The following is a 25,366-nucleotide window of genomic DNA, read 5'->3' as shown; positions in this document are numbered from 1 at the left end:
GGTGGCTGTCGGATCTGATCCTGCGTAACACTCTGGGCAGCGGTGCCAGAGGAGGAATACGTGAGGCAGGGAAACTGCGACCAATCCTGCACTAATGCGTCTGCCGCCAGAGCTTTGTGATCTTGAGAACGTGCCATGAATGCCGTGACTTTGTTGTTGTGCCGGAACGCCAATAGGTCGACGTCCGGCTTCCCCCAGCGGCAACAAATCTCTTGAAACACGTCCGGTCGAAGAGACCATTCCCCTGCGTCCATGCCCTGGCGACTGAGAAAGTCTGCTTCCCAGTTTTCTACGCCCGGGATGTGAACTGCGGAGATGGTGGAGGCTGTGGCTTCCACCCACAGCAGAATCCGCCGGACCTGCTGGAAGGCTTGCCGACTGCTTGTGCCGCCTTGGTGGTTGATGTATGCCACCGCCTTGGCGTTGTCCGACTGAATTCGGATCTGCCTGCTGTGAGACTGTGACCGGGGTTATCTATGACGGCCGGTATGTCTCGCCCAGGTTGTGCTCACTCCATGATAGAAAGTAAATCCACTATAGGGTTAATGCTGTTTCCCTACAGACTGAAGGAAGGGTTAAATAGAATCAGGAACAAGGGCAGGTGTGCCGGGTGTGAGGGAGTGAACCGAACTCCCTGAGTTTTCTGCTGGAGGCACATGTATTGTGTTATGGACTTTTGTTTGAAGATTAAAACCGAGTGCTGTGAACCTATATGCCTGGATCCCGTGTCTTCTGCTGCGCAGCCGACCGTGCTACCTCACATATGGTGGAGAATCGGCGGGCATCACAGCCGGTGAGGTGTAGCATCCATCCCTGGTGACCCAGCTGCGCATGTCCTGGATTCGAGCGGCTATACTACAGCCCAAACCCGGCGACGCCATGGAGGACATACTAAAGCATTTGGCTCAGGCTAATGCACAGCAACAACAGGCTAATGCACAGCAACAACAGGCTAATGCACAGCAACAACAGGCTAATGCACAGCAACAACAGACCAATGCACACCTGCTCCAATCCTTGCAAGTGCAGGAAAAAAAATTCCAAGAACAGATGGATCAGGCCAATGCACGTCAGCAGCAAGCCTTGCAATTGCAGGAAAAAAGGCACCAAGAACAGATGGTTCTCCTGGCCAAGTCGATCCGTGCCGGACCGGCAGCAACAACTCCGGGACCGGGTGATGACGGCAGCGTCCGGAAAGCGGTGAGACAAGCGTTGCAAAAGATGACCCCGGGGGACGATGTGGAAGCGTTCCTGGCAGTGTTTGAGCGGGTGGCCGAGCGGGAAAAGCTGCCGACCCCCCAGTGGGCTGAGGTATTGTCGCCCTATCTGACGGGGGAACCCCAAAAAGCGTACCTGGACCTCTGTACCGAGGACGCCATTGACTATGTGACCCTAAAAGCCGAAATACTGGCACGGTTGGGGGTGAATAGCTATGTACGGGCTCAGCGGGTAAATCAGTGGTTCTATGAGGAAGCCAAACCCGTACGCTCCCAGGCCTATGACTTGTTGCATCTTGTAAAAAAATGGTTGCAGCCTGACACTCTGAGCCCGGCGCAGATGGTGGAAAGGGTAGTAGTGGATCGTTTTGTGCGCACTTTACCCGTCACCGTTCAACGGTGGGTAGGACAGGGTGACCCGAGTACCCTGGACCAGTTAGTGTCCCTGGTAGAGCGGCATGTGGCTACGCAGGACTTGATACGGGACACTGAGACTTTGCGTACCGCCCGTCGGTCCGGCCCCTCCAAGCCTAGGGCCAAGGACCCACCGCCGACAACGGTGCAGGAGTCCCCTACCGTCCCGCCTGAGGCCGCGGCCGCCAATCCTGAGGTCCGGAAGGTTCTGTACCCTAAACGACAACCCGTCAAGGGTGTTTCCGTCCCCATTAGATGTTGGCGGTGCCAGCGGGTGGGACATATGGAAGCCCAGTGTCCACTCACCACGGAGCCCATGGATTGTGGGGTTACCCGGCGGGGTTCAATGTATGCTCAGGTGGTGTGTACCGCTGACCTGGTCTCCCCAGAGACGGAGCCCCACTTGTGCCAAATACAGGTGAATGGATGTCCGGTTACAGGATTGTTGGATTCCGGAAGCTTAGTGACCCTTGTGCGATCCACCTTGAGGGCTAAAGTAAAGGCCACAGGACGTACCGTGGGGGTGGTTTGCATACATGGGGACCGCCGAGACTATCCCACGGGGATTGTCACCATCACAGCACCTTGCGGTCAGGTGCAACATGAGGTGGGACTTCTTAACACTCTTCCTTATGACGTGATCCTAGGAAGGGATCTGCCCTATTTTTGGACTTTATGGAAGGGACCCCCTAAGTCTCCTCAGATATTGGTCAGTCCGGGACCTGAGCCCTACAATCCTGAATCCGGGACACCTGCCGTAGGGGTCCCCATGATAGGGACAGAATGTGAACCCGATAGGTCGCCCCTAGAGGTATTGGCAGGAGAGGCTGAGACGGTCGAATCCATCCCGGAGTTGGAGGCGTCCCCGGATACGTTTGGGACTGCCCAACTCCAGGACCCTACATTAATACATGCCCGGAGTCGGGTGACAGTAATTGACGGGGTGGCACAGCTGCCCGGTGCCCAGGTAAGGTACCCCCATTTCGCTCTTAAGCAGGATTTACTCTACCGGGTAGATGAAATACGGGGCGTGGGGGTAGAGCAGTTGGTGGTGCCCCAGCCGCATCGTCGGCGGGTCCTCGACTTGGCTCATAAACACCTGATGAGTGGCCACCTGGGGGTCAAGAAAACGCAGGAGCGAATATTGCAAAGGTTCTATTGGCCCGGAGTCTTTGGGGAGGTAAAACGGTTCTGCGAAACCTGCCCGGAGTGTCAGCTTACCGCACCCCTGACCCATTTTCGCAGTCCGTTGGTACCGTTACCCATTATAGAAGTCCCTTTTGAACGGATAGGGATGGATCTGGTGGGGCCCCTCGTAAAGTCCGCTCGAGGGCACCAACACATCCTAGTGATCGTTGACTATGCCACCCGGTATCCCGAGGCGATACCTCTCAGACATACTGCAGCAAAGCTTATAGCTCGGGAGTTGTTTGCTGTGTTCTGCCGGGTGGGTTTGCCCAAGGAGATCCTTACGGATCAGGGGACCCCATTCATGTCTAAAGTGACCAAAGAGCTATGCCGGCTACTCCAGATCAAGCAGTTGCGTACGTCTGTGTACCATCCTCAAACGGACGGTTTAGTGGAGCGTTTCAATAAAACCCTGAAAACCATGCTAAAAAGGGTGATTTCAAAAGACGGGAAAGACTGGGATATGATGCTTCCCTATTTGATGTTTGCCATCCGTGAGGTGCCACAGGCATCCACGGGGTTTTCGCCTTTTGAGTTGTTATACGGGCGACATCCCCGGGGATTGTTGGACCTGGCAAAGGAAACATGGGAGCAAGAGCCCACCCCCCATAAAAGTGTGATTGAACACATTTTGGGTATGCAGAACCGCATAAGCGCGGTCATGCCAATTGTGAAGGAGCATTTACAGGAGGCTCAGGCCGCGCAAAGCGGCCGCTACAATAGACAAGCCACCGTGCGGACCTTTAAACCCGGGGATCGGGTGTTGGTATTAATCCCCACGGCGGAGAGTAAATTCCTGGCTCAGTGGCAAGGCCCCTACGAGATAAAGGAAAGAGTCGGGGTGGTTAACTATAAAGTATTGCAGCCCGGTAGGCGGAAACCTGAACAAATATACCATGTCAACCTATTAAAACCCTGGCAGGAACGGGAAAGCCTGATGGCTGTTTTTTCCCCATCTCCCTCCTCTTCGGGTCCTTCACCTCCGGCTCCAGCGACCTCCGGAGAGGACGAACCGGAAGTAAGGATTGGAGAAGCCCTCACCAAATCTCAGAGGCGAGAGGCCAGACGGTTGGTTCAGCAGAACCCCGATGTCTTCTCCGAGCTGCCCGGTAGGACCAGTCTGATACGACATGATATTGTCACCGAGCCCCACCTGAAGGTACGCCTGAAGTCATACCGGGTACCGGAGGCTCGACGACAAGCCATATCGGAGGAAGTAAAGACAATGTTACGCCTGGGGGTCATCGAAAAGAAGGGAATTTTGTTACTTACCGTAAATTCCTTTTCTTCTAGCTCTTATTGGGAGACCCAGACGATTGGGTGTATAGCACTGCCTCCGGAGGCCACACAAAGCAATTACACTTAAAAGTGTAAGGCCCCTCCCCTTCTGGCTATACACCCCCAGTGGGATCACTGGCTCACCAGTTTTAGTGCAAAAGCAAGAAGGAGGAAAGCCAATAACTGGTTTAAACAAATTCACTCCGAGTAACATCGGAGAACTGAAAACCGTTCAACATGAACAACATGTGTACCCGCAAACAAACCAAAAATCCCGAAGGACAACAGGGCGGGTGCTGGGTCTCCCAATAAGAGCTAGAAGAAAAGGAATTTACGGTAAGTAACAAAATTCCCTTCTTCTTCGGCGCTCTATTGGGAGACCCAGACGATTGGGACGTCCAAAAGCTGTCCCTGGGTGGGTAAAGAAATACCTCATGTTAGAGCTGCAAGACAGCCCTCCCCTACGGGGAGGCAACTGCCGCCTGCAGGACTCTTCTACCTAGGCTGGCGTCCGCCGAAGCATAGGTATGCACCTGATAATGTTTGGTGAAAGTGTGCAGACTCGACCAGGTAGCTGCCTGGCACACCTGTTGAGCCGTAGCCTGGTGTCGCAATGCCCAGGACGCACCCACGGCTCTGGTAGAATGGGCCTTCAGCCCTGATGGAACCTGAAGCCCCGCAGAACGGTAGGCTTCAAGAATTGGTTCTTTGATCCATCGAGCCAGGGTGGCCTTAGAAGCCTGCGACCCTTTGCGCTGACCAGCGACAAGGACAAAGAGTGCATCCGAACGGCGCAGGGGCGCTGTGCGGGAAATGTAGATTCTGAGTGCTCTCACCAGATCTAACAAATGTAAATCCTTCTCATACCGATGAACTGCATGAGGACAAAACGAAGGCAAAAAAATATCCTGATTAAGATGAAAAGAGGATACCACCTTCGGGAGAAACTCCTGAATGGGGCGCAGCACTACCTTGTCCTGGTGGAAGACCAGGAAGGGAGCCTTGGAAGACAACGCTGCTAGCTCAGACACTCTCCGAAGAGATGTGATCGCTACCAGAAAAGCCACTTTCTGTGAAAGTCTAGAAAGTGAAACCTCCTTCAGAGGCTCGAAGGGCGGCTTCTGGAGGGCAACTAGTACCCTGTTCAGATCCCATGGATCTAACGGCCGCTTGTACGGGGGAACGATATGGCAAACCCCCTGTAGGAACGTGCGCACCTTAGAAAGTCGTGCTAGACGCTTCTGAAAAAAGACGGATAGCGCCGAGACCTGTCCTTTAAGGGAGCCGAGCGACAAACCCTTTTCTAACCCCGATTGCAGGAAAGAAAGAAGGGTAGGTAATGCAAATGGCCAGGGAGACACTCCCTGAGCAGAGCACCAGGATAAGAATATCCTCCACGTTCTGTGGTAGATCTTAGCAGACGTGGACTTTCTAGCCTGTCTCATGGTGGCAACGACCCCTTGGGATAAGCCTGAAGACGCTAGGATCCAGGACTCAATGGCCACGCAGTCAGGTTGAGGGCCGCAGAATTCCGATGGAAAAACGGCCCTTGGGACAGTAAGTCTGGTCGGTCTGGAAGTGCCCACGGTTGGCCGACCGTGAGATGCCACAGATCCGGATACCACGCCCTCCTCGGCCAGTCTGGAGCGACGAGTATGACGCGGCTGCAGTCGGATCTGATCTTGCGTAGCACTCTGGGCAAGAGTGCCAGAGGTGGAAACACATAAGGGAGCCGGAACTGCGACCAATCTTGCACTAGGGCGTCTGCTGCTAGAGCTCTTTGATCGCGAGACCGTGCCATGAATGTTGGGACCTTGTTGTTGTGCCGGGACGCCATTAGGTCGACGTCCGGCCTTCCCCATCGGCGACAGATTTCCTGAAACACGTCCGGGTGAAGGGACCATTCCCCTGCGTCCATGCCCTGGCGACTGAGGAAGTCTGCTTCCCAGTTTTCTACGCCGGGGATGTGAACTGCGGATATGGTGGAGGCCGTGGCTTCCACCCACATCATAATGCGCCGGACCTCCTGGAAGGCTTGCCGACTGCGAGTCCCTCCTTGGTGATTGATGTATGCCACCGCTGTGGAGTTGTCCGATTGAATTCGGATCTGCTTCCCTTCCAGCCACTGCTGGAAGGCCAGTAGGGCAAGATACACTGCCCTGATCTCCAGAACATTGATCTGAAGGGTGGACTCCTGCTGAGTCCACGTACCCTGAGCCCTGTGGTGGAGAAAAACTGCTCCCCACCCTGACAGACTCGCGTCTGTCGTGACCACCGCCCAGGACGGTGGTAGGAAGGATCTTCCCTGTGATAATGAGGTGGACAGGAGCCACCACTGCAGAGAGTCCTTGGCCGTCTGGGAAAGGGAGACTTTCCTGTCCAGGGATGTCGACTTTCCGTCCCATTGGCGGAGAATGTCCCATTGAAGTGGACGCAGATGAAACTGCGCAAACGGAACCGCCTCTATTGCCGCCACCATCTTCCCGAGGAAGTGCATGAGGCGTCTTAAGGAGTGCGACTGACTTTGAAGGAGAGCCTGCACCCCTGTCTGTAGTGACCGCTGCTTGCTCAGCGGAAGCTTCACTATCGCTGAGAGAGTATGAAACTCCATGCCAAGATACGTTAGTGATTGGGTCGGTGACAGATTTGACTTTGGGAAGTTGATGATCCACCCGAACGCCTGGAGAGTCTCCAGTGCAACATTCAGGCTGAGTTGGCATGCCTCCTGAGAAGGTGCCTTGACCAGTAGATCGTCCAAGTAAGGGATCACAGAGTGTCCGTGAGAGTGCAAGACTGCTACCACTGCTGCCATGATCTTGGTGAACACCCGGGGGGCTGTCGCCAGACCAAATGGCAGAGCCACGAACTGAAGATGTTCGTCTCCTATCACGAAGCGTAGAAAGCGTTGGTGCTCTGTAGCAATCGGCACGTGGAGATAAGCATCTTTGATGTCTATTGATGCTAGGAAATCTCCTTGGGACATTGAGGCAATGACTGAGCGGAGGGATTCCATCCGGAACCGCCTGGCGTTCACATGCTTGTTGAGCAGTTTTAGGTCCAGAACAGGACGGAAGGAGCCGTCCTTTTTTGGAACCACAAAGAGATTGGAGTAAAATCCTCGCCCCCTTTCCAGAGGGGGGACAGGGATCACGACTCCTTCTGCTCTTAGAGAGTCCACCGCCTGCAGCAGGGCATCTGCTCGGTTGGGGTGTGGGGAGGTTCTGAAGAACCGAAGTGGAGGCCGAGAACTGAACTCGATTCTGTACCCGCGAGACAAAATGTCTGTTACCCACCGGTCTTTGACCTGTGACAGCCAAATGTCGCAAAAGCGGGAGAGCCTGCCACCGACCGAGGATGCGGAGGGCGGAGGCCGAAAGTCATGAGGTAGCCGCCTTGGAAGCGGTTCCTCCATTTGCTCTCCTGGGGCGTGAGTGAGCCCGCCAGGAATCTGAGCTCCCTTGTCCTTTCTGAGTCCCTTTGGACGAGGAGAATTGGGGCTTGCCCGAGCCTCGAAAGGACCGAAACCTCGACTGCCACTTTTTCTGTTGAGGTTTACTTGCTCTGGGCTGTGGCAAGGAAGAGTCCTTGCCCTTGGACTGTTTTATGATTTCAGCCAATGGCTCACCAAACAGTCTGTCTCTAGATAATGGCAAGCTGGTTAAACATTTTTTGGAACCAGCATCTGCTTTCCAGTCCTTTAACCATAAGGCTCTGCGCAAAACCACAGAATTGGCGGCCGCCATAGAGGTACGGCTCGTAGATTCTAGGACAGCATTGATAGCATAGGTCGCAAACGCAGACATTTGCGAAGTTAGGGACGCCACCTGCGGTACTGCTGGATGCATGATAGCATCCACCTGTGCCAGACCAGCTGAAATAGCTTGGAGTGCCCACACGGCCGCGAATGCTGGAGCAAACGACGCGCCGATAGCTTCATAGACAGATTTCAACCAAAGGTCCATCTGTCTGTCGTTGGCATCTTTAAGTGAAGCGCCATCCTCTACTGCGACTATGGATCTAGCCGCAAGCTTGGAAATTGGGGGATCCACCTTTGGGCACTGGGTCCAGCGTTTGGCTACTTCAGAGGGAAAAGGATAACGGGTATCCTTAGAACGTTTAGAGAAACGCTTGTCTGGATGAGCGTCGTGCTTCTGGATTGATTCTCTGAAGTCAGAGTGGTCCAAAAAAGCACTTAATTTACGCTTGGGATACAGGAAATGGAACTTCTCCTGCTGTGCAGCTGCCTCCTCTGCAGAAGGGGCTGGGGGAGAAATATCCAACAGTCTATTAATGGCCGATATAAGGTCATTAACCATGGCGTCACCATCAGGGGCATCCAGATTGAGAGGGGCCTCAGGATTAGAATCCTGATCCCCGTCCTCAGTCTCATCACAGAGAGATTCTTCTCGCTGAGACCCTGAGCAGTGTGATGACGTGGAGGGTCTTTCCCAGCGAGCTCGCTTAGGCTGCCTGGGACTGTCATCTGAGTCAGAGACTTCAGCTTGTGATGCCTGAGACCCCCTTGAAGTACGGATTAGTTCCAACTGAGGGGGACCAGAGAGCATAGCCACAGCAGTGTCCATGGTCTGAGGAACTGGCCTGGCCTGCAAGGTCTCCAGGATTTTTGTCATGGCCTCAGACATCTTATCAGCAAACACTGCAAAGTCTGTCCCCGTCACCGGGGCAGGGTTCACAGGCGTCGCTGCCTGGGCTACCACCACAATAGGCTCTGGCTGACGAAGTGCCACTGGGACTGAACATTGCACACAATGTGAATCATTGGAGCCTGCCGGTAGATCAGCCCCACATGCAGTACAAACAGTGCACACAGCCCGTGCCTTGGCAGCCTTGCGTTTTGCGGATGACATGTTGCTGCCTCCTCAGAGCAGTACAGGGTGTCCAGCCAAGAAGCGACCTACAGTGCAACTATATATATATATATATGGTACCAAGAAAAAAGTACACTAATATGTCACTGAGGCACTAGAGGGGCCAGCACTACTGTGCAGCTTACCGCCCGCTTAGGAGCGGTGTGTGGTCGCCAGAAATCCCTCTAGTCTGGGTCTCCCAGAGCCTGCTGCCTCTCCCCAGCCAGATCGCATGTGTAATGGCTGCCGGCGTCCTTGTGGAGAGGGGGGGCGGGCCCTGGGCGTACACCGACGAAGAGCGGGAAGTCTGCTTCCCCTTGTGCCTAGTGAGAGGGCTGGAGCATGTAAATAAAGCTCCAGCCCTCGGCGCTGCCTATTGAGCAGCGTCTCTCCCCTACCCTGATTGACAGGGTGGGGGCGGGAACGAAGCGGCGCTAGGCCGCAGAAGCCGGGGGCTAAAGTTAGAAGCGCCGCCGCCGTAAAAGCGCGGTCGGCGCAAAGCCCCCGGCGCACCATAAGTCGCAGCTGCGCCGCCGCTCCAGGAGCGGTCGGCGCAGTAGTTCCCAATACACAACGTCACCCAGCAAAGCTGCAGTGACCTAACCCCCAGCGTACATCGCCACTGTCCCCGGCGCACTACAACGCTCAGCAGGCCCTGAGAGTGTCCGTGCCTGCCGGGGACACAGAGTACCTGAAAGTTGCAGGGCCTTGTCCCTGAACGGCACTCCCGCTCCCAATCCAGCAGGTTCTATGGGTCTGTGGATGGAGCCCGGCCCCAGGGCTTGGGGGCCGGCAAGATCCCACTTCCACAGAGCCCTAAGGGGATGTGGAAGGAAAACAGCATGTGGGCTCCAGCCTCCGTACCAGCAATAGGTACCTCAACCTTACAAGCACCAACCGCGGGTGAGAAGGGAGCATGCTGGGGGCCCTATATGGGCCCTCTTTTCTTCCATCCGATAGAGCCAGCAGCTACTGCTGACTACAAACAGTGGAGCTATGCGTGGATGTCTGACCTCCTTCGCACAAAGCAGAAAACTGGTGAGCCAGTGATCCCACTGGGGGTGTATAGCCAGAAGGGGAGGGGCCTTACACTTTTTAGTGTAATTGCTTTGTGTGGCCTCCGGAGGCAGTGCTATACACCCAATCGTCTGGGTCTCCCAATAGAGCGCCGAAGAAATCCCGGAGTGAATGGGCTAGTCCGATCGTCCTAATACCAAAACCCGATGGCTCCTTAAGGTTCTGCAATGACTTTAGGAGATTGAACGAAATATCCAAGTTCGATCTCTACCCCATGCCCAGAGTGGATGAGCTGATTGATAGGCTGGGACAGGCGCGGTATTTTACCACGCTCGACCTGACCAAGGGGTACTGGCAGGTGCCACTGACGGAGTCCGCCAAGGAGAAAACCGCTTTTGTTACGCCGGAGGGTCTCTTCCACTATGTTGTCTTGCCTTTTGGGTTACATGGCGCTCCAGCCACGTTCCAGAGGTTGATGGACTTAGTGCTGGAACCCCACCAGGTGTATGCATCAGCGTACCTTGATGACATCATCATTTACAGCTCCGATTGGCAGACCCACTTGGAACAGGTACAAGCGGTGGTGGACGCGCTTCGAACAGCCGGACTGACAGCCAATCCCAAGAAATGTGCATTGGGACTCACGGAAGCCCGCTACTTGGGCTACGTGATAGGCCAAGGAGTGATTAAGCCCCAAATTAACAAGGTTGAGGCGATCCAGAAGTGGCCTAGACCCCTGACCACGAAGCAGGTTAGGGCCTTCCTGGGTATCGTGGGGTACTACAGGAGGTTTGTAAAGGATTTTGCGGGACTATCAGCCCCCTTGACGGACCTTCTCAAAGGCAAGAAGTCCGTCATGGTGCGCTGGACTCCGCAGGCCGAGGACTCCTTCCGGGCCCTGAAGGAGGTCCTGTGCGGACAGCCCGTTCTGGTCAACCCTGATTTCCAGAAGGAGTTCATTGTACAGACTGACGCCTCGGAGGTCGGCCTGGGGGCAGTACTGTCTCAGGTGGTTCAGGGGGAGGAACACCCCGTCACCTTCTTGAGTAGGAAGCTCACCCCTCCCGAGCGGAATTATAGCGTAGTGGAGAAGGAGTGCCTGGCGATCAAGTGGGCCTTGGAGTCCCTACGCTATTACCTGCTGGGACGGCAGTTTCGCTTGGTGACGGATCACTCTCCACTGGTCTGGATAAGGTCCGCCAAGGAACGGAATGCCCGGGTTACCCGGTGGTTCCTTTCTCTGCAGAACTTCCGGTTTATGGTTGAACACCGGGCCGGTAGGTTGCAGGGCAACGCCGATGCCTTGTCCCGCGGCCCGTGTTTGATGGCTGGAGTTCAACCCCGCACGCTTGAACTGAGGGGGGGGGGTATGTGAGACTGTGACCGGGGTTATCTATGACGGCCGGTATGTCTCGCCCAGGTTGTGCTCACTCCATGATAGAAAGTAAATCCACTATAGGGTTAATGCTGTTTCCCTACAGACTGAAGGAAGGGTTAAATAGAATCAGGAACAAGGGCAGGTGTGCCGGGTGTGAGGGAGTGAACCGAACTCCCTGAGTTTTCTGCTGGAGAGGCACATGTAATGTGTTATGGACTTTTGTTTGAAGATTAAAACCGAGTGCTGTGAACCTATATGCCTGGATCCCGTGTCTTCTGCTGCGCAGCCGACCGTGCTACCTCACACTGCCTTCCAGCCATGGCTGGAACGCTTTTAGGGCTAGAACACTGCCCTTATCTCCAGAACATTGATCTGGAGGGAAGACTCTGCTGAGTCCATGTACCCTGAGCCCTGTGGCGGAGGAAGACTCCCTGACAGACTCGCGTCCGCCGTGACCACAGGCCAGGATGTGGGCAGGAAGGACTTTTTCCTTTGACAAGAGTGGGAAGAAGCCACCACTGAAGGGAGGCCATGGCTGCCCGAGAAGGAGCAACGTCCTTGTCGAGGGACGTCGATTTGCTGTCCCATTTGCGGAGAAAGTCCCATTAAAGTGGGTGCAGATGAATCAGCGCAAACGGAGCTGCCTCTATTGCTGCCACCAACTTCTCTAGGAAGTGCATGAGGCGCCTCAAAGGTTGTGACTGGGCTCGAAGGAACGATTGCACCCCTGTCTGTAGTGAACGCTGTTTGTCCAGCGGAAGCTTCACTATCGCTGAGAGAGTATGGAACTCCATGCCGAGATATGTCAGTGATTGGGCCGGTGTCAATTTTGACTTTAGGAAAAATTGATGAACCACCCGAATCTCTGGAGAGTCTCTAGAGCCATGTTCAGGCTGTGCTGGCATGCCACCCGAGAGGGGGCCTTGACCAGCAGATTGCCTGAGAGAGTAGGACCGCTACCACAGTTGTCATGACCTTGGTGAAGGCCCGTAGGGCTGTCACCAGGCCGAAAGTTAGTGCCACGAACTGAAGGTGTTCGTTCCCTATGTCGAAGCGCAGGAAGTGCTGCTATCCTGATACAATCGGCACGTGGAGATAAGCATCCCTGATGTCGATTGAAGCTAGGAAGCCTCCTTGGGCCATCAAAGGCGATGGCAAGCGGAGAGATTCCATCCGGAACCGTCAGGTTCTCTGTCCGTTGAGCAGTGTGAAGTCCAGAACGGGGCGGGGTGATCCGTCCTATCTGGTACCACGAACAAGCTGGAGTAAAAAGCCGCGACTACGTTCTTGAAGGGGAACGAGGATCGCAACTCCTCCTGCCTTCGGAGTGTTCACCGCCTGGAAACGTGCATCGGCTCGCTCGGGGGACGGAGATGCTGTGAAGCAACGAGTCGGAGGACGAGAACTGAGCTCTATCCTGTGACCGTAAGACAGAATGTCTCCTACATCGGTCTTGGACATGTGGGGACCACTCCCCTGACCTGGACCGCCATGCAGAAAAGGTTCTCTGTGCCCGGCGGAGGATGAAAATACCCTCGCCTGAGACGTCAAAGACGCTAATTGCGGAGCACAGGATGACCGCATTGATCTGAGACAGAGCAGCTGAGATAGCCTGGAGTGCCCACCCCTGCAAAGGCCGGGGCAACGGACGCGCCTATGGCTTCATAGATGGATCCCATTAGGAGTGCTATCTGTCTGTCCGTGGCATTCTTGAGCGTGGACCCGCCAGCCACTGCTACTACTGATCTAGCCGCCAGTCCAGAGACTGGAGGGCACCTTATGACACTGAGCCGAAACCTTAACAACGTCAGAGAGGAAGGGACAACGTGTGTTATAAGGCGTTCAGTAAAACGCTTGTCCGGGAAGGTGTGCTTCTGGACCGTATCTGTGCATTAGCTGGACTGGGACTGCGGTTCGTGCTGGAGTTTACCACGTAATAACTAGAGGCCACCCCAGGAACACGCTTCGTCGCAGACCGATAGAGGCCTGGGGCGATCCCGCAGTGCCCGGGCCTGTGTAAGGGGCCGGTCTGGACTGCAAACTCCTAGTCTCTTAGCCGACCATTTGTCCATAGCCTGAGACATGGATAGTGAAAATGACCCAGAGAGTTTCTCAGCAAAGCTGTAACTCTGTCCCTGCCGCCTGGACAGGGAACGCCGGCGAAGTTTTCATCATGCAAACTCTGTCGCTGTCATCTGTGCAGTGCCCGTAATATAGGCGCACAAGAGGTTAAAATAAGCCAGTGTCTTGGCACCCTTACTCTTTAAGGGCAGACAACAGCCTGTCGTCCGCAGAGTAATCAGTGAGGGTATACAGCCAAAAACAAATAATGCTGCCGAACAGTGAAATCATATACCATATAAATAAACACACACACACACATATATTATATATTATATATATTATATATATATATATATATATATATATACACACTGCGGCACCAAGGGGGGACAACACCCTAGGAAGACCACCTTTGAAAAACTGGTGCACCCGAGTGCTCAGTGAGGGGGAAGGAGGATAGCAACGTATGCTCCAGCCCTCCCTACGTTATGATGCAGGGCTCTGTCTGCGGGAATCCGGTGGTCTATAGTGATCAGTGAGGGGGGGCGGAGGACAGCGAGGTGTGCTCCAGCCCTCACTGTCGGCAACATACCGACCATCCCGCCCTTCTCCCTGACTGGCAGGCTCAGGGGCGGGAGTTTAACACACTAGGCCGCAAAAACCGGGGACTAAAGTAAAAACCGCGGCCGGCAAACAGGCACGGTCGGCGCGGTAGTCCCGGACAAAAAATGCACACCGCAGTCGCAGCTGCGTCTGAGGCCAAGGTGCTTCATGCACCGTGCCAACGGGGACACAGAGTACCTGTAGCTGCAGGGTGTCCCTGACGATACTCCGTCTCCTGTCCGGCAGGGGCTGCGGATGTGGCTTGTAGCCATCAGAGTCTCTGCCCCGGGTCTCCCTCAGCTGCAGCCAGAAGTTGCTGAAAAACATGGCTGACGGCGTTCTCTGAGGAGGAGGGAGGCGTGGGCGTAGTCACAAAAAAGTGCGGGAATCTGGTGCCTCAGCGTGGGTAGTGAGGGGGGCGGAGGACAGCTCAATGTACTACAGCCCTCACTGTCGGCGTCATACCGACCGTCCCGCCCTTTTCCCTGACTGGCAGGTCTGGGGGCGGGAGAATCCCATACTAGGCCGCCCTCAGTGCTGACTTCTCGTACAGCGTCCCGCCCTTCCCCTGACTGGCAGGCCTGGGGGCGGGAAAAGAGTGAGACTAGGCCGCAAAAGCCGGGGACTAAAGTTATAAGCGCGGCCGGCGTAGAAGCCCGGTCGGCGCGGTAGTCCCCGGCGCACTAACAGTCCCAGCCGCGCCGCAGTGTAAAAATGGCAGCGGCGGTCAGCGCGGTAGTCCCCATAAACTAACACACCCAGCCACGCTGCAGTGTGTGATGGCACAAGCGCGGTCAGCGCTGCGGTCCCCGGCGCACTAACACACCCAGCAATGGAGTGTTTCTGTGCGCGGTCCCCACGGGGACACAGAGTACCTTAAAGTAGCAGGGCCTTGTCCCTGACGATACTCGGCTCCTTATCCAGCAGAGTCCCCAGGAGCTGTGGATTGAGCACGGTCTCAGTGCCTGGAGACCGATTAGGATCCCACTTCACCCAGAGCCCTAAAGGGGATGGGGAAGGAAAACAGCATGTGGGCTCCAGCCTCCGTACCCGCAATGGATACCTCAACCTTAACACCGCCGACAAGAGTGGGGTGAGAAGGGAGCATGCTGGGGGCCCTGTTATGGGCCCTCTTTTCTTCCATCCGACATAGTCAGCAGCTGCTGCTGACTAAGCTGTGGAGCTATGCGTGCATGTCTGCCTCCTTCGCACAAAGCATGAAAACTGAGGAGCCCGTGATGCACGGGAGGGTGTATAGCAGAGGGGAGGGGTTTACACTTTTAAGTGTAATACTTTGTGTGGCCTCCGGAGGCAGTAGCTATACACCCAATTGTCTCAATTGTCTGGGTCTCCCAATGGAGCGACAAAGAAATGAGCATGTCAATTCTTTTCCGCAGGTACCCTGCGGATTTTGGCAGTACAGCCTGCAAAATCCGCAGGGAACCACCCGCGGGAAAAATCGCAGCAAATTCATAGCTATTCCGCGGCAAATCCGCATGCGGATTTGGTGCGGATTTTTTCCGGAGGTCCGGAAATCTTTCACTCCCAGAAGTTTCTCAAGAAATTTTCTTGAGAAACTTCAGATTTCTAGAGCGCACATAGCCTAAGGGTATGGGTTCTAGATGCAGCAGCTGCTCTTACCCATGAGCAGGGTTCAGTGCGCTGCGGTCTCCTACTTGTGTTTCCCCTACGGAGGATGCATGCCAATCCGCAGCAAAAAATTGACATGCTGCGGTCTGGAAAGACGCTCCGCAGGTCAGTGTTTGCTGCAAAAAAAAAAAAAAACAATCACAGCGGGCACGGTATTTCTAGAGATCCCATCCACTATGCTTGTACTGTACAACGCAGCATTTTGAATGCAACGAAAACACGCTACATCCAAAATGTGCAAACACTGACTGTGGGCACGTACCCTTAGAATAAAATAAGAAAAAACTAAATAAATCTAACCACCATGCTCAAGTCAATATTGAATATTCATCCTAGGCATTAAAGCACCACTTCTGAGTTTTGGTTTTCCTCTTCCAGCACTGGAGTGGCACTATAAATGTAAGTCCCCTGCCCCCGATATACTTACCTGCCGCCATCTTCATCCGTTTTTGGCGCCATCTTGTGCCAGTAAGTGGTGACTGGCCAGAAGTTAAAAGATATATGTCATAAGCACTCAATGTAACTCTATGAGAGCCAGGACGAGGCTCTCAGAGATGTACCGATTTGTGACTTCTGGCACACTACATAAAATACTGGAGCAGCCGGCAGGTCACAAATTGCTGGAGATCAACCGAGGCAGAGCTGGAAACAGGATGGCGGCAGGCAAGTATAAGAACAGAGGAAAGAAGGACTTACATTGAAAGCACCACTCTAGCAATGAAATAAAAAAAAAAAAAGAAAGAAAACGCTGAAGTTGGGCTTTAAAAGTTTGGCCCAATGAACACTTACATTGAGCCGGTCGAACAAGTCATCTTCTGGTTGCTTGTTTTCCATGAAAAGCTGAAGATTCTTGAAGACCTGATGCACAATAGATACACAAACATGAATGAAGGGCAACATGCTCCAGACATATAAAGGGTTTAGAGACTTTACAGCGCAAGCAATAAGATTAAGCCACAACGTACCCTCTTTTCCACAGGCACCTTATTGTAGTAACGGATAGAATCTTTACCAGGGAAATCGAACTCCACCACGTACTCCTGTCCCTCCAACTCCGGGTAAAGCTTTATGTGCTCTACTCGCAAAGAGCAGCAGCCTACAGTGTCCGCAGTCTCCCCCTCTTCCTTCTCATTACCAGCTCTCAAAGCGAGCTGGAAATAACAAGAATGTGCATGTTAGTAGAGGAAGGAAAAAAAACAACCTGTTGTGTCCACTGTGCAAAAGCTCCAGTAAAACGTAGGGTTCCTTTAGCATGTATTGACAACCTGACATAGGTAACGTGAGTGAAACAAACCACAACCCCCATTGCTATATGTGTGCATTTTGCACGATACATCACCACTACTCTCACCTTGTCTATAAAGTACAGTGCAACAGATCTCTGCCTGGCCTTCATCTCCTTGGATTTCCAGTCTTCTTTGTAGTTGTTCCGGATCTTTTCCACACATTTCTTGAGCCTACGGGCAGTCTCATATTTCTGCCAGTCTTTCTCTCCCTGATAAATGCAGGGAACATTAGGTTGGTAAAGAAGGCAAAGAAACGTTACCTAGATCAGTAAAACGCTATACAACCTCCTACCAATGACAGGACAGCCGAAACAAATATTAATCAGTAAATGCCCAAATATTAAACAAAAACTGTAGTGACAAGGGTCCACGCAGAAGCATTCAAGTAGGTAAGCTGGCCAAAGTGCACAAACAGCCCCAAATTCTCTACAAAATGGACAGATCTATGAAAATACACCACAATTACCTTAATGCGGGAACTTGGGTTTAGCATTATATATTTGATGGATCCCTGAATGTTCTCGGTCCAGGACACTAACCAGGTAACCTTATTGTCATGTCGAACCTCTTTCCACTTGTGACCAGAAGGAGGAGTGGGAACCTTGGAATCTCTAAAATAGAACAAATGTTATATATTAAAATAAAACAAAAGATTCTGGAAATTAAAATCTATTCTTTACATACAGTGACAAGACCCAACCTGAAGACAACAGCGTGTGATTAGATATGGAGCAGCTAAAATTCAAAGCATGACCGGATCTAAAACCTTGTTTTTGTAGTCCTTCTGTAACAATCCTCATACTGCTCCACTTTCCATTACTTACTTGCTGCAGTTAATGATGATGTTTTCCGGCACGATTCTCCTCTTTAGCTTGCCCATTTTCGGATGGTTTCCTCTTCCCCTAAACAAGCCTGGGGGTTCTATCCTGAAGTTAGCGATCCTTTCTTTATGGTTATCCATAACACAAAAACCATATTCCCCAACCAACCGCTCATTTTCCTCTTTGATTTTCTGAATAAAAAAAAATGCAAATAAATAACTAACACACACACTAATTCAACAGTCTGATATCCAGTAGTTGGATGGTTCAAGTGAAGTCCTTAAAAAAGAGAATTTTGTTACTTATCGTAAATTCTTTTTCTTATAGTTCCGTATTGGGAGACCCCCCCCCCCCCCCCCCCCCCCCCCCCCCCCCCCCCCCCCCAGACCCATGGGTGTTTAGCTTCTGCCTCCGGAGGACACACAAAGTACTACACTTAAAAGTGTAGCTCCTCCCTCTGAGCTTATACACCCCCTGTTAACCAGTCCTAGCCAGTTTAGTGCAAAAGCTGAAGGAGAATAGCCACCCACAAGTAGAACAGAGTAAGAACCGGAACAACCGGAGACTCTGTCCACGACAACAGCCGGTGATAACACACGGAACAAGAAAATTGCCAACAGGCAACAGGGAGGGAGCTGGGTCTCCCAATACGGAACTATAAGAAAAAGAATTTACGGTAAGTAACAAAATTCTCTTTTTCTTCATCGTTCCTTTGGGAGAATAAACAGACAAAACTAAGAAGTAGGCGGAGCCTAACTTCACAAGTGGGCGACAGCCGCCTGAAGGATGCGTCTGCCCAAGTTCGCATCTGCCGAAGCATGAGCATGCACTTGGTAGTGCTTCGAAAAGGTATGCAGGCTAGTCCAAGTGGCAGCCTGACAGACTTGTTGAGCCGTAGCCTGGTGCCTAAAAGCCCAAGAGGCACCGACAGCTCTGGTCGAGTGTGCTTTGATCCCCGGCGGGGGAGGCACCCGAGTACTCTGGTAGGCGTCCGAAATGGTCGATCTAATCCAACGGGCCAAGGTCGGCTTAGAAGCAGAGAGACCCTTGCGCCGCCCTGTGGTTAGCACAAAAAGAGAGGTGCACCGCCTAAGCGCAGCGGTGCGAGCCACATAAATCCGGAGAGCACGCACCAGATCTAGAGTATGCAGCGCTTTCTCAAAGCGATGAACAGGTGCCGGACAGAAGGAAGGCAGGGAAATGTCCTGGTTAAGGTGTAAGGGAGAGCCCACCTTAGGAAGAAAGTCCGGGGTCGGACGGAGAACTACCATGTCTTGGTGAAAAACTAAAAAAGGTGACTCCGAGGAGAGCGCAGCCAAATCAGAGACTCTCCTGAGAGAAGTTATGGCAACTAGAAAGGCCACCTTTTGAGAAAGACGATACAAAGAAACCTCCCTAAGAGGCTCAAAGGGGGGTTTCTGCAATACCGTGAGGACCAAGTTAAGGTCCCAGGGATCCAAGGGCCGCCGATAAGGCGGAATGATGTGAGACGCACCTTGCATGAAGGTGCGGATCTGAGCCAGCCGGGCGAGACGCCACTGGAACAGCACTGATAGAGCTGAGACTTGTCCCTTGAGAGAGTTGAGGGACAGTCCTAGCTGCAGACCGGACTGTAAAAAAGACAGAAGGGTCGGCAACGAAAATGGCCAAGGAGAATGGTCAGAAGAGCGACACCAGGACAGGAACATTTTTCAAGTCCTGTGATAGATATTGACGGAGGAAGACTTACGGGCCCGAGTCATAGTGGAGATGACTTCAGGAGGAATACCAGAAGCCGTCAAAATCCAGGACTCAAGAGCCACGCCGTCAGTTTGAGTGCCGCAGAATTCGGCGGAAAAACGGACCTTGCGAGAGCAGGTCTGGACGGTCTGGAAGATGCCACAGGCATCTCCACGGACAGTTGGAGCCGGTCCGGATACCAAGCTCGCCTGGGCCAGTCCGGTGCAATGAGGATGACTCGACGGCCCTCCATTCTGATCTTGTGCAGGACTCTGGGGCAAGAGAGCTAGAGGGGGAAAACACGTAGGACAGACGAAACTGGGACCAGTCTTGAACCAGAGCGTCCGCGGCGAAGGCCTGAGGATCGTGGGAGCGAGCCACGTAAACCGGAACCTTGTTGTTGTGACGGGATGCCATTAGGTCCACGTCCGGAGTGCCCCACTTGCGGCAGATTGACCGGAACACTGCCGGGTGCAGAGACCACTCGCCGCCGTCCACGGATTGACGGCTGAGATAATCTGCCTCCCAGTTTTCTACGCCAGGGATGTGGACTGCGAATATGGTGGACTTGGAGTCCTCCGCCCATTGAAGAATGCGTTGGACCTCCAACATTGCTAGGCGGCTGCGTGTCCCGCCTTGGTGATTGATGTAGGCAACCGCTGTCACGTTTTCTGACTGGACTCGAATGTGCCTGCCCGCCAACAGATGGTGAAAGGCTAGGAGAGCTAGAAGCACAGCTCTGGTTTCCAGCACATTGACTGAAAGGGCTGACTCGGACAGAGTCCAAGTGCCCCGAGCTCTGTGGTCGAGATGTACCGCTCCCCAGCCGGATAGGCTGGCATCCGTGGTGAGAATCACCCAGGACGGAGCCAGGAAGGAGCGCCCTTGGGACAGGGAGAGGGGTCGAAGCCACCACTGAAGAGAGGTCCTGGTCCGTGGCGACAGAGCCACTACCTCTGTAAGGAGGAAGGCCGCTTGTCCCAACAGCGGAGAATGTCCAGCTGCAGAGGACGCAGATGGAACTGGGCAAAGGGAACCGCCTCCATGGAAGCCACCATTTGACCCAGCACCTGCATCAGGCGCCTGAGGGAATAACGGCGGGGCTTCAGGAGAGAGCGCACCGCTAGCCGGAGAGACTGCTGTTTGATTAAGGGCAACTTCACAAGTGCCGGCAAAGTCTCGAACTGCATCCCTAGGTACGGGAGACTCTGGGTCGGAGTCAGAGTGGATTTGGGAAGATTGACAATCCACCCGAATTGCGCTAGGGTGGCGAGAGTGAGAGAAACACTCCGCTGACAGTCTGCGCTGGATGGACCCTTGACCAGAAGGCCGTCCAGATAAGGAAGCACTGCTAACCCCCGGAGGTGCAGGACCGCAATCACTGCCGCCATGACCTTGGTGAATACCCGAGGGGCCGTGGCTAACCCGAAGGGGAGAGCCACGAATTGGAAATGATCCTCTCCTATCGCAAAACGTAACCAACGCTGATGTGACACTGCGATTGGCACATGTAGATAGGCATCTCTGATGTCGATGGACCGCCAGGAACTCCCCTTGGGTCATAGAGGCAATGACTGATCGCAGAGACTCCATGCGAAAATGCCGCACCCGGACATGCTTGTTGAGAAAGCTTGAGATCCAGGATGGGCCGGAAGGTACAGTCCTTTTTTGGAACTAGGAAGAGATTTGAGTAAAAACCTCTGAACCGTTCCTGAGCGGGAACTGGGACAATCACTCCGTTTGCCTGCAAGGACGCCACGGCCTGCGAGAAGGCGGCGGCCTTGGAGCAGGGGGAGTTGAGAGAAAAAATCTGTTTGGCGGGCTGGAAGAGAATTCTATCCTGTAGCCGTGAGATATGATGTCTCTCACCCACTGATCGGAGACCTGCTTTAACCAAGCGGCGCCAAAGTGGGAGAGCCTGCCACCGACTAAGGATGTGGCTGGAGCGGGCCGAGAGTCATGAGGAAGCTGCCTTAGTGGCAGAGCCTCCTGCGGTCTTCTGCGGACGCGCTTTTGGGGCGCCAGTTGGATTTCTGATCCTTGGCTGAGTTAGCGGACGAGGCGGAAGGCTTAGAGGACGACCAGTTGGAGGAACGAAAGGAACGAAACCTCGATTGATTCCTACCCTGGGCGGGTTTCCTGGTCTTAGTTTGTGGCATGGAAGTACTCTTCCCGCCAGTAGCTTCTTTAATTGATTTCATCCAGCTGTTCACCAAACAGCCGTGAACCAGCAAAAGGGAACCCAGCAAGAAACTTCTTGGACGAAGCATCACCATCCACTCTCGAAGCCACAAAATCCTGCGGATAACAAGAGAATTAGCTGAAGCCACCGCAGTGCGGTGAGCAGCCTCTAGCATGGCAGACATGGCATAAGATGAAAAGGCTGAAGCCTGAGCAGTTAAGGTAACCATCTCAGGCATAGATTCCTTGGTGAGGGAATGCATCTCCTCTAGAGAAGCAGAGATAGCTTTGAGAGCCCACACTGCTGCAAAAGTCGGGGAAAACGCGGCCCCCGCAGCTTCGTACACAGATTTGGCCAGAAGGTCAATCTGACGGTCAGTGGAATCCTTAAGTGAGGTGCCGTCAGCCACCGAAACAACGGTCCGGGCTGATAGCCTAGACACCGGAGGGTCTACCTTTGGGGAAGGAGACCACTCCTTGACCACCTCAGGTGGAAATGGAAACCGGTCATTAGAACAACGCTTTGGAAAGAGTTTGTCAGGGCAGGCCCTGGGTTTGGTCACAGCGGTCTGAAAACTAGAGTGGTTAAAGAACACACTCTTCACTCTCTTAGGCAAGGTAAACTGATGTTTTTCTGCCAAAGAGCGTTGCTCCTCTGATACTGGCGGATTGAGATGCAGCAAAGAATTAATAGAAGCAATCAAATCACTAAGATCTGAGTCACCCTCAGAGAAATCGATGGGATACATAGGAGTCCTCTGTCAAGAGTATTAGAGGCACCCTGAGAGGGGGGCTGATGCATATTCATCAAAGTCCTGGACAAAAGTCCCATGGACTCAGCAAATGATTGGGATATGGACCTAGAAAAGGACTCTACCCAGGCCGGGGGTTCAATCACAGGTGCAGCAGCAGCGTGAGAGACCACTGGGGGTGAGGACTCCAGGCTGTGGCACCGCCAAGTTAGAGCAACCATCACAGTGTGGATAAATGCTCGGCTCAGGCAGCAGGAGCTTACATGCCGTGCATGCAGAATAAAGCTTTGGAGCCTTGCTCCTTGTGTGAGACATGCTGCTGGAGTGGGGGGCTTTGCAGAGAATGAACCCCAGGGAGAATATACAGAGGTCCACAACCGGAGACAGGCTGTGGCTTACCAGACCGCTGAGCGTGGTGTTGTGCCCTCCAGATCCCAAAGCCCGGTCCCCCAGAGCGCAGCACCTCAGCAGAGATGCAGAATGCAGGATGTCCCAGAGCAGAGTGAACTCTGCCTGAGAAAATGGAGGGGGCGGGACTAGGGGCGTTCCTATAAAAGAGCGGGAACTGGAGGGCTATAAGAGACCTTCCGGGAAGGAGGGACGCCCCAGCAGTGGGGAGTGTCCCTCCCCTGTGTAGAACGGCCGCCGGGAGGAGCCGAACCTGTCCCTCTGCATGAGTGACATGCGAGGGCAGGAAAGCGAAACTAGGCCTCCGGCGAAGCCGGGGCCTAAATTTAAGCGGCGAGGCCGACAAGTAGGGCAACATCGGCGCGGTTCTCAGGCAAAAGCTGGAGAACCCGCCGGAAAAGTTAAAAACAAATCACATACAGCATACTCTCCCCTTACAATAAAGAACCGGGACCCCCAACATAAACGTCTCAGGTACTTAGCTGCTGAGACGCAGGGCCATGTCCCTGGGGATGAGTGCTCCGGTCCAACAGAATCCTCAAGGGGCTGTGGGATGGAGACCGGACTCCTGCCCAGGCATGGAGTGCTGGCTCCCCACTTCAAGCCAGAGCCCAGAAGGGATGGTGAAGGAGCGCGGCATGTAAGGCTTCAGCCTTGTAAATCAACCTTAACAACACCGCCGACACAGTGGGGTGAGAAGGGACATACCGGGAGTCCAGACATGGACCCGCTTTTCTTCAAACTCTTTCCAAAAGTCAAACAATCAAATGAGAAGGCATGTGTGGATATATGACCTCCTGAACACAAAGCGATAAACTGGCTAGGACTGGTTAACAGGGGGTGTATACGCTCAGAGGGAGGAGCTACACTTTTAAGTGTAGTATTTTGTGTGTCCTCCGGAGGCAGAAGCTAAACACCCATGGTCTGGGTCTCCCAAAGGAACGATGAAGAAAGGGTTATTCCCATCACCAACATTTTGTCCCAATGTGAAGTAGGTGTAATATTATCAAATACCTCCTGACATTACCTCCTTACTAACCAAAATCCCACAATGCCTGTCCGCTATTTTATCCTTTTTCTCTGTGCAATTCCTAAAGCTTAACATGGACAAAACAGAATTCATTGTCTTTCCTCCTCCTCACTCATCTCCACCACCAAGCCTATCCATCAAAGTTGATGGTTGCTAACTCTCCCTAGTCTCACAAGCTCATTGCCTTGAAGTAACCCTCGACTCTGCTCTATCCTTCAAGCCACACATCCAAGCCCTTTTCACCTCCTGCCGACTACAACTCAAAAATATCTCCTGGATCCGTGCCTTCCTTAACCAAGAATCAGCAAAAAAGAGAATTTTGTTTACTTGCCGTAAATTCTTTTTCTTATAGTTCCGTATTGGGAGACCCAGACCATGGGTGTTTAGCTTGTGCCTCCGGAGAACACACAAAGTACTACACTTAAAAGTGTAGCTCCTCCCTCTGAGCTTATACACCCCCTGGTGAGCCAGTCCCAGCCAGTTTAGTGCAAAAGCTGAAGGAGAATAAATAGCCACCCACAAGTAGAACAGAACAAGAGCCGGAACAACCGGAGACTCTGTCCACGACAACAGCCGGTGATAACACGCGGAACAAGAACTTGCCAACAGGCAACAGGGAGGGTGCTGGGTCTCCCAATACGGAACTATAAGAAAAAGAGAATTTTGTTTACTTACCGTAAATTCTTTTTCTTATAGTTCCGTATTGGGAGACCCAGACATTGGTGTATAGCTTCTGCCTCCGGAGGACACACAAAGTACTACACTAAAAAAGTGTAGCTCCTCCCTCTGAGCATATACACCCCCTGGATAACCAAATCTAGCCAGTTTAGTGCAAAAGCTGAAGGAGAATAGCCACCCACAAGTAGAGATAGAGCAAGAACCGGAACAACCGGAGCCTCTGTCTGTCTACAACAACAGCCGGTGAGAACACGCGGAACAAGAAACTGCCAACAGGCAACAGGGAGGGTGCTGGGTCTCCCAATACGGAACTATAAGAAAAAGAATTTACGATAAGTAAACAAAGAAGGGAATTTTGTTACTTACTGTAAATTCCTTTTCTTCTAGCTCCTATTGGGAGACCCAGACGATTGGGTGTATAGCACTGCCTCCGGAGGCCACACAAAGCATTACACTAAAAAGTGTAAGGCCCCTCTCCTTCTGGCTATACACCCCCAGTGGGATCACTGGCTCACCAGTTTTAGTGCAAAAGCAAGAAGGAGGAAAGCCAATAACTGGTTTAAACAAATTCACTCCGAAGTAACGTCGGAGAACTGAAAACCGTTCAACATGAACAACATGTGTACCCGAAAAACAACCAAAAATCCTGAAGGACAACAGGGCGGGTGCTGGGTCTCCCAATAGGAGCTAGAAGAAAAGGAATTTACGGTAAGTAACAAAATTCCCTTCTTCTTCGGCGCTCCATTGGGAGACCCAGACGATTGGGACGTCCAAAAGCTGTCCCTGGGTGGGTAAAGAAATACCTCATGTTAGA

At 53.1% G+C, this 25,366-nt stretch overlaps 1 protein-coding gene across 1 annotated transcript in view; it reads right to left on the bottom strand.

The window, feature by feature from the left end:
- TOP1 (DNA topoisomerase I) overlaps positions 1 to 25,366 on the bottom strand; it is a 139,083-nt gene that overhangs the window by 29,457 nt on the left and 84,260 nt on the right. Inside the window, exons 12-16 of the mRNA XM_075349860.1 lie at positions 17,788 to 17,975; positions 17,430 to 17,574; positions 17,029 to 17,172; positions 16,643 to 16,828; positions 16,467 to 16,535 (exon numbers count right to left, since the gene is read on the bottom strand). Of these exons, the coding sequence (XP_075205975.1) occupies positions 16,467 to 16,535; positions 16,643 to 16,828; positions 17,029 to 17,172; positions 17,430 to 17,574; positions 17,788 to 17,975 (732 nt within the window). The remainder of the gene's footprint in view (positions 1 to 16,466; positions 16,536 to 16,642; positions 16,829 to 17,028; positions 17,173 to 17,429; positions 17,575 to 17,787; positions 17,976 to 25,366) is intronic.

The sequence above is a fragment of the Anomaloglossus baeobatrachus genome, chromosome 5 (assembly GCF_048569485.1).
Source record: "Anomaloglossus baeobatrachus isolate aAnoBae1 chromosome 5, aAnoBae1.hap1, whole genome shotgun sequence".
NCBI lineage: Eukaryota > Metazoa > Chordata > Amphibia > Anura > Aromobatidae > Anomaloglossus > Anomaloglossus baeobatrachus.
This window is presented reverse-complemented; position numbering and strand designations above follow the sequence as displayed.